Source organism: Tauraco erythrolophus, chromosome Z (assembly GCF_009769465.1).
Source record: "Tauraco erythrolophus isolate bTauEry1 chromosome Z, bTauEry1.pri, whole genome shotgun sequence".
NCBI lineage: Eukaryota > Metazoa > Chordata > Aves > Musophagiformes > Musophagidae > Tauraco > Tauraco erythrolophus.
This window is the reverse complement of record NC_141496.1, coordinates 59,795,682-59,812,281: the sequence shown is the minus strand read 5'-3', so window position 1 is coordinate 59,812,281 and position 16,600 is coordinate 59,795,682. Positions and strand designations below refer to the sequence as shown.

The 16,600-nt window shown below is 44.3% G+C and overlaps 1 protein-coding gene across 1 annotated transcript; it reads right to left on the bottom strand.

The window, feature by feature from the left end:
- Positions 1 to 10,250: 10,250 nt before the first annotated feature.
- LOC147526415 (fibrillin-1-like) lies at positions 10,251 to 14,076 on the bottom strand. Its single transcript, XM_086629874.1, is given in 6 exon segments — positions 10,251 to 10,452; positions 11,145 to 11,280; positions 11,283 to 11,375; positions 12,134 to 12,253; positions 13,866 to 14,004; positions 14,059 to 14,076. Coding segments are annotated over 6 exon segments (708 nt in total).
- Between the last annotated feature and the right edge of the window lie 2,524 nt (positions 14,077 to 16,600).

Genomic DNA, 16,600 nt, shown 5'->3' with positions numbered 1-16,600 from the left:
TAAGGAAAAGAACATCTGTTCTGATTTTCTCCTCATTAAGTGTAAATTATTTTCAAGAACTTCCTGTTCTTTCTCAAAATCTACATTTTGTACTTAGTAAAGAGAGTTCGGAATCGAAAGTTTTGATAGAAAAAAAACATCTACGAACTAAAAATGGGTATTCCTGTGCTTAACACTGCTAAATTCTTCACAACGGGGAAGTGATACAGGCCTGCCTATTATCCAGCATGCTTAAAGTATTTTTCCAGGTCGGGTACTTAAAGCCATTTACTCACTTCAGCCAGGTGTTAATGAACCACATGTTTCCCTATGTTGTCAAGGCCTTAAAAGGAATTGGAAGAAAGAAGGTTACGGACTCAAACTAATCTATCCCATGGCTGGAAGAGATATCCAGCCTTTTTTAGATGGCATAGAATGATCAAAACGTTCCTCTTTTCGAAAGGCTTTACTCAGCAGTGCCTCATTTGTCCGTTCCGAGGAGTCAGTACCCGTGTTTTTCCATATGTTCTGTAATTGGAAGATCCTCTTGTGCTAATCTCTGCAGAAGATTTTGCCCAAAAGGCACAATCTCTCTATTTAACAATTCCTTCCATAGAACAATGATTTCAAAACTACACCTGCTGGTCTGAAGCTGGATTTGACAATCTAGTTCCCTCCCAGGAAACTAAATGTAAGGTTTTTTTCTGCAGATGCCCCATTGCAAAAGGCGGTCCAAGGAGGGAGTCTGCACCCGTACCATCACCCAAAATCTCTCCAGTATCCAGAAAATATTATACTACCTGTCCACCCTCCAGTCATTATAAACCTTAACAATGAAGAGGATGAGGAGGAGGATGAAGACAAAGAGAACTGTAAATATTTTCTTTCTTTCTTTTACAAGGAAGCAGAGTGGGCATTTTCGTCTCTTGCAATGTACTTCACACCCATGGATTGTAATAACCATGCCATTTTTAGAGAAGGGTCATTGACAAGTTTTTGAAATAGTTTCCAGCCAATCTGCAAAACGTGAGACGTGGTAGTCACCAGATTTGAGCGAGGCAGTATTTTCCAACTCCTGTGAAATGCCTAGCTGTATGTTTCAATAGTGGTAGAATTCGCATCTCTCTCTACACTGAATAGTCTAAAATGTGATCCATGGTTCAGAGGGCCATCAATTACTCTTCAAAATGTCTCAAAATTTGGGGATGAAATTTCAGGCTGAGGCGGTACTTCTTTCTGGGAAACAAACTGTGGCACAGGGCTTTACACGCTCCTCACTGAAGGTGAAGTCACAGGTTTGTTCACAAAAGAGAGTTGAGGGACTTTAGTTAAGCTGTCCAAGGGATTTCCTAAACCCTGCAGGCAGTCTCATTTTATTACAGCAAGTTATTTTTAAATCTCGTGAAGGGAATCCACACAAAACACTACTTCAAAGGAAAGTGTAGCTGTGTATATTTTGAAATATTTATAGAGAGAGAGAGATTCGAGAATTGCTGTGAAACCGTTGACTGTATCTCACTCAGAGATGAGAGATTCCCAGGGAAGGAATGAACCTCACATTCCCAGAGAGTCAAAGTGAGAGATTGACCTACTCGCATGCGTGCACCCCGCAAACTGCTGTGCCAGCTCTCAGGCAGCCCCAAGCTGCTTTTCACTTTGCCCCTGCCTTTCAGGCTGGCAGGCAGGGCGGCCTCTTGGCGCTTCCTCACTCAGCTGCAGTCTGAGCAAGGCACATTAACTTAAAGAATATAAAAAGCAGGGCTTTGCTCATCTCAGTAGCCTTAACTGAGACACAGAAGGAGCAGTCCCTTCACCAGCTCTGCCGGCAGACATTACAGGAGAGTCCCTCTGGGCAGAGGTTTTGTGACAAGCACTCCCTGGTGACATGTTCACTCAGAAGATTTCCTTTTGGGTGTAAGGAAGGATTATTTTGAAAACGAGTACTGAAGATTTTTGGACTATTTTGAATCATTTCTAATCTATAAACTTAGCTTCTTCACAGGTGTTGTAACTGCAATTCTATTGCACTTGGAAATACCTAGTACTACGGAATCATTTTTCTGTACAGAACCAGAGGTTGCAGTCAGAAAAAAAACCCACTTGTGACCAAAATGAAATTCCTTATTTGACTCTTAACAATTGCCGAAGGTCTTTGTATACATACCTTGTCATCTTTGAAAAATACTTCCTCCAGCTCTTTCTAACTACATGCATAAGACTCCTGAGGATCTGGAAGAGGAAAGAGCGATAAAGGAAATATGCTACAAATCTGGTAAATATTAATTCAGTCACTCTTTCCTAAACAGCAGTGCGGCCTCTATAGTAAAATCCGTTTTTTTTTTCCCCTCTGGGACTATATTTAGGAGAGTATTACAGGATTCGGCACCCTCCCAAACACCAACAACAAAACCTGTGTCTTCACCTCAAGAAAAGGAGCTGCTGCCCTTGGAAGGCACCGAGCGAGGTTTGCAGGGAGGTAAGTACTTGTCATCATCTAGGACCATGTTGGCCACTATCACAATTACTGTTACAGAGAGAAACTCTTATGTAGGTTGCCCCTCCTCTCCTCTTGTTTAATCTACTGACAACAAAAGCCAGAATGTTTCAAAAAGCAGAAAAACACTTCATTCATTTTACCCCCATTTATGCAGGTATGCGGTGTCACACACTGCACTTACCGACAAGCGGCTAAAACATTCTTTCTCTTGCCCTTCCAGGTGATGGGAATACAATTCCTACAAAAAGAGAAGGAGAGGGTTCAGGAAGGAGACAACCAAGAGAGACTATTCCAAGAACAGATGGCAGACAGCTTCCCGTAAAGCTGAAAAATCTTATCAGGTAGCTTCCCTGGAGGAGTCTGGGGCTGCTACCCAGGATACCAAGACTCTAAAGAAGAGGTCAAAAACTCTGGGATCTGCCTGGCAGGAGTCTTGCGTGGATCCTGGAGCAGAGAGCTTCCTAAAACCAGAAAAATTTTTTTGGATAGCTTCCCTGGAGAAGTCTGGGGCTGATACCCAGGACATCAAGAGTCTAAAGAAGAGGTCAAAAACTCTGGGATCAGCCTAGGAGGAGTCTCTGGGTGATACTGGAGCAGACAGCTTCCCCTAAAGATGAAAAACCTTGTTTGGTAGCTTCCCTGGAGGAGTCTGGGGCTGCTACACAGGACACCAAGTGTCGAAAGAAGAGGTCAAAAACTCTGGAATCTGCCTGGGAGGAGTCTCAGGTAGATACTGGATCAGACAGCTTCCCATAAAGCAGAAAAATCTCTTTTGGTAGCTTCCCTGGAGGAGTCTGGGGCTACTACACAGGATACCAAGAGTCTAAAGAAGAAGACAAAAGTTCTGGAATCTGCCTTGTAGGAGACTGAGTTGGATTCTGGAGAAGACAGATCCCTATAAAGCTGAAAATTGCTATCAGGTAGCTTCCCTGGAGAAATCTGGGGCTGCTATCCGGGATACCAAGAGCCTAAAGAAGTGGTCAAAACCTCTGGGATCTGCCTGGGAGGAGTCTCAGGCAGATACTGGATCAGACAGCTTCCCCTAAAGATGAAAAATCTCTTTTGGTAGCTTCCCTGGAGCAGACTGGGGCTGCTACCCAAGATATAAATAGCTTACAGAAGTGGTCAAAAACACTGGGATCTGCCTGGGAGGAGTCTCAGGTGGATACTGGAGCAGACAGCTTCCCCTAAAGCTGACAAATTTTCTTGGGTATCTTCCCTGGAGGAGTCTGGGGCTGCTACCCAGGATATCAAGAGTCTAAGGAAGAGGTCAGAAACTCAGGGATCTGCCTGGGAGGAGTCTCGGGTGGACCCTGGAGCAGACAGCTTCCGCTAAACAAGAAAAATCTTATCAGGTACCTTCTCTAGAGGAATCTGCGGCTGATACCCGGGATAGTAAGAGCCTAAAGAAGTGGGCAAGAACTCTGGGATCTGTCTGGGAGGAGTTTGAGGTGGATCCTGGAGCAGAGAGCTTCCTCTAAAGATGAAAAATCTTGTTTGTTATCTTCCCTGGAGGAATGTGAGGCTGCCACACAGGACACCAATAGTCTGAAAAAGAGGTCAAAATCTCTGGGATGTGCCTGGGAGGAGTCTCAGGTGGATCCTGGAGCAGACAGCTTCCCCTAAAGATGAAAAATCCTATCGGGTAGCTTCCCTGGAGGAGTCTAGGACTGCAACCCAGGATATCAAGAGTCTAAGGAAGACGTCAGAAACTCTGGGATCTGTCTGGGAGGAGTCTCAGCAGGATCCGGGAGCAGAGAGCTCCCCCTAAAACTGAAATATAAGGTAGCTTCCCTGGAGGAATCTGCGGCTGATACGCAGGACACCAAGAGTCTAAAGAAGAGGTCAAAATTTCTGGGATCTGCCTGGGAGGAGTCTTGGATGGATCCTAGAGCAGACAGCTTCCCCTAAAGCTGACAAATTTTCTTGGGTAGATTCCCTGGAGGAGTCTGGGGTTGCAACCCAGGATATCAAGAGTCTAAGGAAGAGGTCAGAAACTCTAGGATCTGCCTGGGAGGAGTCTCAGGTGGATGCTGGAGCAGACAGCTTCCCCTAAAGATGAAAAATCTTGTTTGGTATCTTCCCTGGAGAAGTCTGGGGCTGCTACACAGGACACCAAGAGTCTAAAGAAGAGGTCAAAAACTCTGGGATCTGCCTGAAAGGAGTCTCAGGTAGATCCTGGAGCAGACAGCTTCCCCTAAAAGTGACAAATCTTGTCAGGTAGCTTCCCTGGAGGAGTCTGGGGCTACTACACAGAATACCAAGAGTCTAAAGAAGAAGACAAAAGCTCTGGAATCTGCCTTGTAAGAGACTCGGTTGGATCCTAGAGAAGACAGATCCCTCTAAAGCTGAAAATTGCTATCAGGTAGCTTCCCTGGAGAAATAGAGGTTAAAGAGAATCCTAGAGGATTTGCCTAGAGGTTAAAGAGAATCCCAAAAATAACAGCTCAGGTAATAAAACTTCCCCCCCTAGGGGTGCTGTGGGGTCGAAAGCCCAACTTACGTGCTTCTATACGAACGCACGCAGTATGGGCAATAAACAAGAGGAACTGGAAGTTCTTGCTATCCGGGGAAACTATGACATAGTTGCCATCACTGAAACATGGTGGGATGACTCGTATAACTGGAGTGCTACCATGGATGGCTACAAACTCTTCAGGAGGGATAGGAGAGGTAGAAGGGGTGGTGGGGTTGCCCTGTATGTAAGGGAAGATCTAAACTGTTTAGAGTTAAATGTTGGGGATGACCTAGTAGAATGTCTGTGGGTGAAAATCAAAGAGGGGCCTATGAAGGCGGATATTGTAGTGGGTATCTGCTACAGGCCACCCTATCAGGACAGTGAGACTGATGAGCTATTCTTTAAACAACTGGGGGAAGTCTCGCGCTCACTAGCCCTTGTCCTTATGGGTGACTTTAACCTGCCTGATGTCTGTTGGAAGTATAACATGGCAGTCAGGACACAGTCTAGGCGGTTCCTGCAGAGTGTGGAGGACAACTTCCTCTCACAACTGGTTAGTGAACCGACTAGAGAAGGAGCTCCCCTAGACCTGGTGTTTGTGAACAGAGAAGGTCTTGTGGGAGATGTGATGGTTGGAGGGCGCCTGGGGCATAGTGACCACGAGATAATAGAATTCTCAATTCTAGGGGAAGTTAGGAGGGGGAACACTAAAACGGCCAAGCTGGACTTTGGGAGAGCTGACTTTGGGCTGTTTAGAAGTCTGGTTAACAAAGTCCAATGAGAGACAGCTCTCAAGGGTAAGGGGGCGCAGAAGGGATGGTTACTATTCAAAAAGAAAATTCTGGAGGCACAGGAGCGAGCTGTCCCTGTGTGCCGGAAGTCGAGCCGCCGGGGTAGAAAACCAGCTTGGATGACAAAGGAGATTTGGGAACATCTCAAAAGAAAAAGGGATGTCTACAAGTCTTGGAAGAATGGGCAGGCATCCAGGAATCAATACAGGGAGGAAGTTAGGGCATGTAGGGAGATAATCAGGGAGGCAAAAGCCCAATTGGAACTTAGACTAGCCAGCTCCGTAAGGGACAACAAAAAGTCTTTCTATAAATATATTAATAACAAAAGGAGGGCTAAGGATCACCTCCAGCCCCTACTGGACTCAGGGGGTACGTTAATCACTAGGGATGAGGACAAGGCTGAGGTCCTTAACGCCTTCTTTGCCTCAGTCTTTAATAATAAGGTCAGCAGTTCCCAGGTGAGCTGGCCTTCGGTGTCTGAGTGCAGGGAGGGAGAGCAGATCGAAGCTCCTGTGATCCAAGAGGAACGGGTCAAGGATCTGCTCCTTCGGCTGGATGCCCACAAGTCTATGGGGCCTGATGGTATCCACCCGAGAGTCCTGAGAGAGCTGGCGGATGTCATTGCCAAACCCCTGTCCATTATCTTTGGGCAGTCTTGGCTCACTGGGGAAGTTCCGCTGGACTGGAGGCTGGCGGATGTTACCCCCATTTACAAAAAAGGGCGGAAGGAGGATCCGGGGAACTACAGGCCTGTCAGTCTGACATCAGTGATGGGCAAAGTCATGGAACAGGTTATCTTGAGTGCTATTAATGAGCACATACAGGTTAACCGGGTGATCAGGCCCAGTCAACATGGGTTTATGAAAGGCAGGTCTTGCCAATCAAACCTGATCACCTTCTATGACAGGGTGACCCGCCTGGTTGACGAGGGAAGGGCTGTGGATGTAGTTTTCCTGGACCTCAGTAAAGCCTTTGATACAGTTTCTCATAGTGTTCTGGTTGAGAAACTGGTAACTGCTGGCCTGGATAAGCACACCCTCCTTTGGGTTAAAAACTGGCTGGACGGCTGGGCCCAAAGAGTGGTGGTAAATGGGGCTAAATCCGGCTGGAGGCCGGTCACCAGTGGGGTTCCCCAGGGCTCAGTGGTGGGTCCAGTTCTGTTTAACATCTTTATCAATGACCTGGATGAGGGAATTGAATGTACCCTCAGTACATTTGCGGACGACACCAAGCTGGGAGGCTGTGTCGATCTGCTCGAGGGTAGGGAGGCCCTTCAGAGGGATTTGAACAGACTGGATCGTTGGGCTGAGGCCAATGGCATGAGCTTTAATAAGGCCAAGTGCAGAGTCCTTCACTTGGGGTATAAAAACCCCAAGCATTGCTATAGGCTCGGGGAGGAGTGGCTGGAGAGCTGGCTGGCGGAGAAGGACCTGGGGGTGTTGGTTGACTACCGGCTTGATATGAGCCAGCAGTGTGCCCAGGTGGCCAAAAAGGCCAATGGGATACTGGCGTGTATCAAGAATAGTGTGACCAGCAGGAGCAGGGAAGTGATCCTGCCCCTGTACTCGGCACTGGTGAGGCCACACCTGGAATATTGTGTCCAGTTTTGGGCCCCTCGCTTTAAGAGAGATATTGAGCTCCTGGAGCGAGTCCAAAGAAGGGCAACTAAACTGGTCAAGGGGCTGGAAAATAAACTTATGAGGAGCGGCTGAGGGAGTTGGGGCTGTTTAGCCTGGAGAAGAGGAGGCTGAGGGGAGACCTGATTACGGCCTATAAATACTTGAGAAAAGATGGTGGGGAGGTAGGGGAAGGGCTCTTTACATTAGTGACGGGTGATAGAACAAGAGGAAATGGGCATAAGCTTAGTCAGGGGAGATTCAGGTTGGATGTTACGAAGTATTTCTTCTCTGAAAGGGTTGTCAGCCACTGGAATAGGCTGCCCAGGGAGGTGGTTGAGTCCCCATCCCTGGATGTGTTTAAGAATAGGGTGGATGATCTACTTGAGGATATGGTTTAATGAGGATTAGGGATGGTTGGACTCGATGATCTCTAAGGTCTTTTCCAACCTAGAAATCTATGAAATCTATGAAATCTATGAAATCTGGGGCTGCTACCCGGGATCCCAAGAGCCTAAAGAAGTGGTCAAAACCTCTGGCATCTGCCTGGGAGGAGTCCCAGGTAGATACTGGAGCAGACAGCTTACACTAAAGCTGAAAATTCTCTTCTGGTAGCTTCCCTGGAGCAGTTTGGGGCTGCTACCCAGGATATAAAGAGCTTACAGAAGTAGTCAAGAACACCGGGATCTGACTGGGAGGAGTCTCAGGTGGATACTGAAGCAGACAGCTTCCTGGAACGCTGACAGATTTTCTTGGGTAGCTTCCCTGGAGGAGTCTGGGACTGCCACCCAGGATATCAAGAGTCTAAGGAAGAGGTCAAAATCACCGGGATCTGCCTGGGAGGAGTCTCAGGTGGATCCTAGAGCAGACGGCTTCCCCTAAAAGTGAAATATCTTATCAGGTAGCTTCCCTGGAGAAATCTGGGGCTGCTGCCAGGAATACCAAGAGTCTAAAGAAGAGGTCAACAACTCCGGGATCTACTTGGCAGGAGTCTTGAGTGAATACTGGAGCAGACAACTTCCTAAAACCTGAAAAATCTTGTTTAGTAACTTCCCTGGAAGAGTCTCGGACTGGAAATGGGATATAAGCTTTTTAAAGGAGAGATCAAGTGTCACTGGGAAATGTTTTGGAGAAGTCTGGGTCGGATCCTGGAGCAGCTCCTGCAGAGGATCCTAGAGAGGTCAAAAACTCTGGGATGTGCCTGGGAGGATTCTCGATCAGATCCTTGAGCAAATGGCTTCCACTAAAGATGAAAAATCCTCTCGGGTAGCTTCCATAAAGGAGTCTGAGGCTGCTACCCAGGATATAAAGAGCTTAAAGCAGTGGTCAAACACACTGGGATCTGCCAGGGAGAAGCCAAAGATGGATACTGGAGCAGGGAGCTTCCCGGAACGCTAACAAATTTTCTTGTTTAAAAAGCTTCCCTTTAGGAGTCTGGGGCTGCAACCCAGGATATGAAGAGTCTAAGGAGGAGGTCAGAAACTCTGGGATCTGCCTGGGAGGAGTCTTGGGTGGATCCTGGAGCAGAGAGCTTCCCCTAAAGATGAAGTATCTTGTTTGGTATCTTCCCTGGAGGAGTCTGGGGCTGCCACAGAGGACACCAAGAGTCTAAAGAAGAGGTCAACAACTCTGGGATCTACCTGGGAGGAGTCTTGAGTGAATACTGGAGCAGACGACTTCCTAAAACACGTGGTGGTGAAAACACGGAAAATCTGTGGACTGGAGCAAGAATTGCAGTGTTTTGAATACACACCCCAGAGATGTCATTAGTGATGAGATGATTATTTCTTTTTTCACACAGTTTTATGGATGTGAAACCTTTCACTTTTACTGCTCAGGTAGTTCTACTACTAGAAACTGAAAAGGTTAATGCTGTTAAGAAAAGGTAATAACAAGATATAACAGTTACGAACTAGATATGAAAGTAACTGTGCAATAGACAAAATGCTTTTCAAAACCTCAGTGTATTTCTGTGGTGGGTTGACAGGAGTGACAGTGGGGAGGGAAAAGGGAGAGTTGTGGGAAATGTGAATGTGTGTGTGGAAACCAAACATTTAGATTTCAAGTGTCAACACTTAACACCACTTCCTTTAGAACAGCAATTATAGAATTACTGGCTTTTTTAGAAACTTTGCCAGTACAAGAACTGGCTTTGATGGCATCATGCAAAGTAGTATGTACTAAGGCTGCAGCTTCTGGATTGTTTGATGTCCTTACCCTTTTACAATGGAGACTTGTCTCCCCGTTTTTTCAGGGTAACTCGTGCAGCTAGGACACCTTACCATTTTAGTTGAGGGTTTGCATTTTGCCTGTTGGCACTACACAGTTCTTGTACTACTGAAGAAAAATCTGTGTGTGCCCCCACCTCTAAATGGAATCAGTTTCCCATTACTGCAGACTTCAAGACCGGTGCCAAAGCTACAAGACAACACCCTATCATACAGCTAAAGCAGATAACAGATACACAGGGATACTCTTCTAACTTTTGAAAAAAAGCATCAAAAGATGTAAATTAGTAGGGCTGTCCTTTTATGAGTATCCCATAACTTATTTTTATAAGCCTACAAAATGCAGCAAGAAAAAAATTAAGTCAAAAGTGTAGTTCTCTAATACATTCAGCAATTCTGCAAATATTGGACTGAAGTGCATCAGCTACCTCACGGATTTTAGTTCCTCACGACTGTGAGCAATCATGGAGTAGACATGTAGACTGAACGCTCTGCAAGAAGATGTATTTAGCTGTCCCAGACCATGAAATGGTGTCCAGTCTCCTCCTGACAGCAAAACAGATGGAGACACTACCAGTTTCCTAGCTCCCTGTAATTACAGGAAAAGTATTTCCCTGATATATTTTGAGGAACAAGACCACATCTCGCACTACAAAGGATTCTTTAAAAGATTTAAAAACTTCACCCGTTCGTAATTGTTGCTGTCTTTCTGATTGTCACATTGTTCTTGCCAATAGCACCCAAGTGTGAAAACCCCTGAGGCAGGGGAAAAAAGATTTTTGCCATTGAATGCGGCCTGTTAAAATATTCCCTCCATTTACTGATAGTGTTGAGTATGGGCAGGTACTGGCCTTTGTTCAACCCCGTCCCTGAGACACAGTGGCTGCTGAATGAAAACATCTGGTTTAGTTACTTCTTGCAGTTTTATGAACTGTACTGTTAAATGGAAAGTGAGTGCACGTAATCTGTACCACAGTGTCTGTATCCCCTTCCTTTCCCTTTCCTCAGCAGGAGGTCGTCGGTGCATTCATTTTCGTCACACTAGTGTGGCATACTGAATGAAATACAACCACTGGCTGAAGGCCTGTAGGCTTTTCTCATTTTCATTTTCAAGTTTTACCAAGAAACAGGACAAACCAGTCTGCCCTGAACTTTGGAACGGAAGAATTTAGCTATTGCTCTGTACCAGAACAATGTTAATTTGTGTTTAATGTTCTGGGTTGATCACGGTGGCTTAAAACCCTTAATTATCTCAGTACAGGTGGCACCCATCCTTATGCAGTAACAGTCCTCACTGCGCCAGGTAGTGAAGGAATTCTCGTGCTGATACTGGGGGAGAAAGTAGAACTCATTGTTTAATGCTGCTTATATACTAGATTTAAAATGAGCGTCATGCTGCATGTACAGACCTGTCTTTTTTTCTAGCTTATGGATATTGTGCGCAAAGGGAGTAGAAAGGACGTCTTAGAAGGCTGTCCCTCATTTACACCTTTGCTCTTCAGTCTGGCTAGAGTCCAGCCTTTTTACAGCCTTCTGAATATGCCTTGGAATGACTGACTGCGTGGTGATACTCACCCTTGTCCAACTCTGTAATAGCCAGGTGCACAGCCACAAAGGTAACCACCTTCAGTGTTGGGACAACCGTAATTGCAGGGGTTCCTGGAAGAAGAACACTCATTCACATCATGGCATGCACTGGAGAATTGGTCAGATGAAATCCAGATGGGCAGGCACACTTATAACTTCCAAGTGTGTTGTAGAGAGAAGCAGAACCACACACGTGAGGGCTGGAGCGTTCGTTGTCATCTAGTAAGCAAACAAAAGTATACTGGTATCTTCTAATCTGATAGACATCAGCCAAGCATGACGTAGCTAACAAATCAGCGTATCTGTAAGTCTCAGGGCTCTGCTACATCCTTGACCTCATCATCCCATAGAGACTTGGTTTCTGATGAAAAATCCATTGGCAAAGGTCCCAAACACACATCGCTGGGCTGTAAAGGTACTTTAGGATACTGTTTCTGTTAACCTTATTTTGACTTAATGCTCCCCTTCCTTCAAAGTATGTCTCCTGTTTTGCTTAGGGTTCCTCTTTCCCCTGGCAGGGTGCACTCCTACCATATAAGGTCCACAGCGGAGAAATGAGCTGGGAACTCCAGTCATACTCCAACCATGGCAGTGTTCCTGGGGATCTAGCAATGGGGCAAACTTAGTACATGCTTGTAGTGGAAACCTGCAGGCTCTGGGAGAGGAAAGAATCTGAACAGCCAACAACAATGAAAGAGAAAAGGAAGTATCGTCTTCACCTACTTGTTGAATAAGATACAGAGAAAATGACTTCTCCAGTCAGTACAAGTGATTGGGTTTGAGGTTGTTTTCTTGTTACCTTATGTCACTGATTTATGTTCAGAGTAATAAGTGTATGGAAGGAGGGGCAGAGAGGAAAAAAAGATTTGTGTCTGCATACCCTTTGTCCTGCCCGTTCTTGTCCTGGCCTGGCACTTGTCACTATAAACACTGTGATACCTCTGTTGTTTAAATGGATTCTCTGCTGTCCGCCTTACCAACACATTGATTCCACTGGTAATGTTGAATATATCCTTGTGGGCATCCACATCTGTATCCACCCAGGATGTTTTGACAGCCATGCTGGCACCTGTGGTTTCCATCACATTCATCCACATCTTTGCAATTGGGAGAGAAGTAGAACATGAAAGAACACACGATTACACGTGTTGCCAAACACGTTACTCACTTTGATCATAATCTTGAAACACCAGTATTTCTGACAGAGGAATACTGCTGCAAGATGGAAGCACCATTCGGGTTGGACTTTTGGAAAGCCTGGAAGTCAATTAAGGTAGTGTTCTATCTATCAATAATCCAGTTGGAGCTTTTGAGCCTTTACATTGCTGAGATTTGGAGTAAGAAACACTAGTCCTGGCAATCCCACATGATGTCGCTTTGATGTAATGTTTAGAATCTGAATGTTTTTTTGATTTGGTTTTCAAACCACTGTAGGACTAAGCTTTCAGTTTCCTAGAGCATATTGAAGTGTTTCAATATGAGGAATAAATACAAACTTTGGATGTAAGTGCTTACTTTTGCAATTAAAAAGAAAAAGCCATCTAAAAAGTTTCTGAGGTGTGTGTAAATAAACGAGAAAACCACAAAGAAAAAACAAAATGTAAAATCTCAGTCATCTGAAATAGTGTCTGCTACAAGAAGTGGATTGCAGGCAGCCTAATGCGTCAGGTACAGCACACAGCTCTAGTAGAAAATAAAAATCATGCACAGTATCACAGATTCTACTCTTACAGTAGTGTTACACTTTACTTGTTCACAGATTGAAACAAATTTAAAGGAACTGGGACGTCCCAAAGCCTGAGGTACAGAACACCATCGTGCCAGGAACGGAAAGCTGTCGTTTTATCAGTCATGACATACAGAGCAGTTCTGATGTGCTAGTTGCGTACGTATCTCGTGAATGCTTTGATATGTACACTTGAGTGTTTTGTTTCATAGGTGGTGTGTAAAGCACACAATAAGGACGCATCTCATTTTTGAGAACACAATAATCTGACAGAAGAGAATGCTTTCTAAAACTTGTGGCTGTTTATATTCTGCACTGTTACTCTAGAAACAGGCTCTGGATATCCATTCCTGTTTTAAATGCTGCATGAAGACAGCTGACATTTTGAGATGTCATAAATTTGTGCACGTATACCTCTGCATTTCTAATGCTCAGCAGCCAGATGGCTGCAGTACTGCCCTTTAAATTCTTCTTTGCCCAATATCTGAGGCCCACTGAATAATCTGAAGTTCTTAAACAGAGATTTCCTGACTGGAGCTCCCTTTTGGGCCAACCGAGAGAGATGAAGCTCAACAGTGTAATTTGTATTTGTAAAAATAGTAGAGAGATTCTGTTTAGACTGTATAATTTGTATTTGTGAAAATTGTAGAGAGATTCTCTTTAGACTGCATGAAAATGAAAAAGAAGAAACAACCAGACTTTTAGATGCATATACCTATGTCAAGTCGAAATGGCAGCCTGGAAACTGTTGTCAAGCGTTCAGCTAAAAAGTAACTTTTTTCTCTAATTTATGTGACAATTACTTAGGCAGTATATTCTTACATACAATTATGCTTAAAATTATGCAAATACATTCCTATTTCTTTTTTGTATTTACTTTTACTATGGCTGCTGCTCTGTTTTATCTGTCTTTGACATCATAGGATTCACTAGACACAGAAGTAAGGACTTGCACCATAACAAATTTGACCTTCTCTAGTTACCTTCACAGTTGAACTCAGTTGAATCCAGAGAAAATCCCCTTTGACATTCACAGGTAAAACTTCTAGGAATGTTCTGGCAAATTCCTTTTGATCCACAAAGCGATGGCTGAGAACCACATTCATTGTTCAAAACTATTTCCTTTTATGTCAAGATGCAACAAAATTAACAGTTACTGCGTATAACTTTCTTTACCTTTACATGTCTTTCCATCTTCTGGAAGGATGTAGCCCTGAGGACGTGAGCACTGGTATTTCCCTTCTGAGTTCTTGCAGACAAAATTGCATGGCTTAGGAGACTGGGAGCACTCATCAAGATCTAAAGAGAGAAACTGTTAAGTATCTCTTGTACTGATTTCTTTCTCTGGCTTTGAAGGGTGTTTTCTAAACAGCACTGCATTTAAGAGATGAAGGTCTGTAGAAAAAGTCCCCATTTCACATTTGTTCAGAGTTCCTATTTCTTTCTCTATGGATGTGTTGCTGTGGAGTTTCGATGGTGTTGCCACTACAGTAACAAAGAGAGTGTCTTGAAAGAGTAGAGAGTACGAGAGTAAGAGTGGCATTTATATTTTCACCTAAGGACTAAGCATTTGTTTTTGGTCATACTATGGTATACTTCCATGTGTCAACCAACAGGAAAGTGGGAAAATGTAGACCACGAAGTAATGATCTGGTTTGTCAATCAGAAAGGTTATACAACTGCAACCGAAACGCTTCTACTTTAACAATACAAAAATAGAAGTGTGTATTAGGAAAAGAAAGAGATAAAAGAGAGAAAGGGAAAAAACTGCTTTGATACAAAGGTTTACAGAGGTTGATACGTCATCATGTACCAATTAAAAAACCAACTGAGGGTTAAGAGGCTGAATCTTACCACACACAGATTGTGCTGCTTATGTCAGTGGTACAGCCAACTTTGCAAAGGCTTCGGAAGGAGCCCACGGTGTTACTGCACTGTCCATTTCTACATAGGTTTGGCATGACCTTACATTCGTCAATGTCTGTACAGAAAATATTAACTATGTCACCTTTCAGTTTTAAATTTGACTTTTTTCTTCTCTTCCATTTTGGCAGTTCCTCATCATCATGCTTCTGATAGGAACTTTATCCTTTCTTTCTCTTCAAAAATGGATCTGAGCTCCAAGTCAAACATCCTTCAAACTTTCATTATTGTTTTCTCTATCAAACCTTCCTGCTATTTCACTGGGTGATCTGGTTCCGTTCTGCTCACTCAGAATACAAAACTCATAGACGTGAATTTTTCTTACAAGCAGTTAGACAACGTCAAAACATTTTCACCACATTTAAAAACATTAGGAGTTTTAGGCTAAATATGTAGGCTCCTGCCTCCTGTGTGGCAACTATGAGCTGCCAGAGCATTCAGTGAGGACTGTTAGAACAACTTTGTTTGCCTTGCCATGTATGCAACTACTCAGCATGCGAGAGCTTTGGAATCATTTCTAGCTTTTGGCTACTGGTTGGTACCTCCTGTTTTAGATCCAACCCTGAAAATTCTGGACAGCTGTGAGTATTCTGGTTGCAGCTACTGTACAAATGTGGTTTTAATTTCTAATCTCTCAGCAGCATTTGGAAAAATAAAACCCCGGTTGTTCACAGGAAATTCTTCGAAGGAACGTCAAAGAGAATTCTGCGTTTTCTAAATGTGTGGGCATATTCTTTTCCCTTTTTCTGCCTCTTTTCAGCCCTGCAAATCCTCTTCCATCTGTAGTCTAGCCATGGTCACTGTGGGCAGAGTTTCTCATGCTGAGTGGTTCCAGGGAAGCGGACAGAGCTCACGCTGGTTACCCCAGCCCCGGCCTCCATCACAGCAGCACTCAGATTAGTGACAAGATTCCGGCGCTTGAAGCCATCTGACACATGGCCTGCCAAAATCAGCCAAGCAAAACCCTTGGCAATTATCTGTAAGGAAGAACTGGCGAGATGGAGAAGGAGTAGGAGATAAACGTGATCCATCGAGCATGGGATATATTATTCTGGCTCTCTGCCAAGGCATGCAAGACTAGAAGATTATTAGCGACAGTCTGTGAAATCTATTTTGACTTAGCCTTTCCGATTGTTGTGTCTTCTGATAATCGTTGGCATTCCACGTGGATTCCAGACATCCCTAAAGTTCAGTACCTGCATGAGCTGGATACCAGTTTTACTTCTAGGAAAGCTGTGCCCTGGGCATAACCTGGTGAGCTTGATGAGAGTAAAACAGGCTTCGGGCCAAAACCGAGCTTCCACGTAAGCCTGCCTGTGCTTGGCTTGCATTTTGAAACGTTTACTTGGAGGCGGAGTTGGAAGTTTGTTTTACTGGCCCAAAAGAGCATGTCTGATCCTCTGTAATTATCCTGAGTGTGGTTTAAATGACAAATCCTTAGCGCTTCAAAGTACCTATGCAACTCAGCACTTTTCAGAGGCGGTTCTGGTTCTGTGGAGGGAAAAAAAAAAAAGAGTTTTATGGCCTTACTGATGATCTGTCCCTTTCTAATTCTGTTTTCCTAATTTTTAAACCTTTTGGTTAATACGTGTTCATCACGAAAGAGGAGCAAACTTCAGTTATTAAGTTCCTTTGAACAGGCAGCTGAGGAGAGCAGAGATCCCAGCTTTCAGTGCTAAGTAGAAATGCTAAATTTGCAGAGATGGTACCTTCCAAATAGGCCATGTCACCTGTCTTACCTGTTAGTTAAAATGGAGACATTGTCAACTACGCTCTGACAGACGCTTATGTTTTT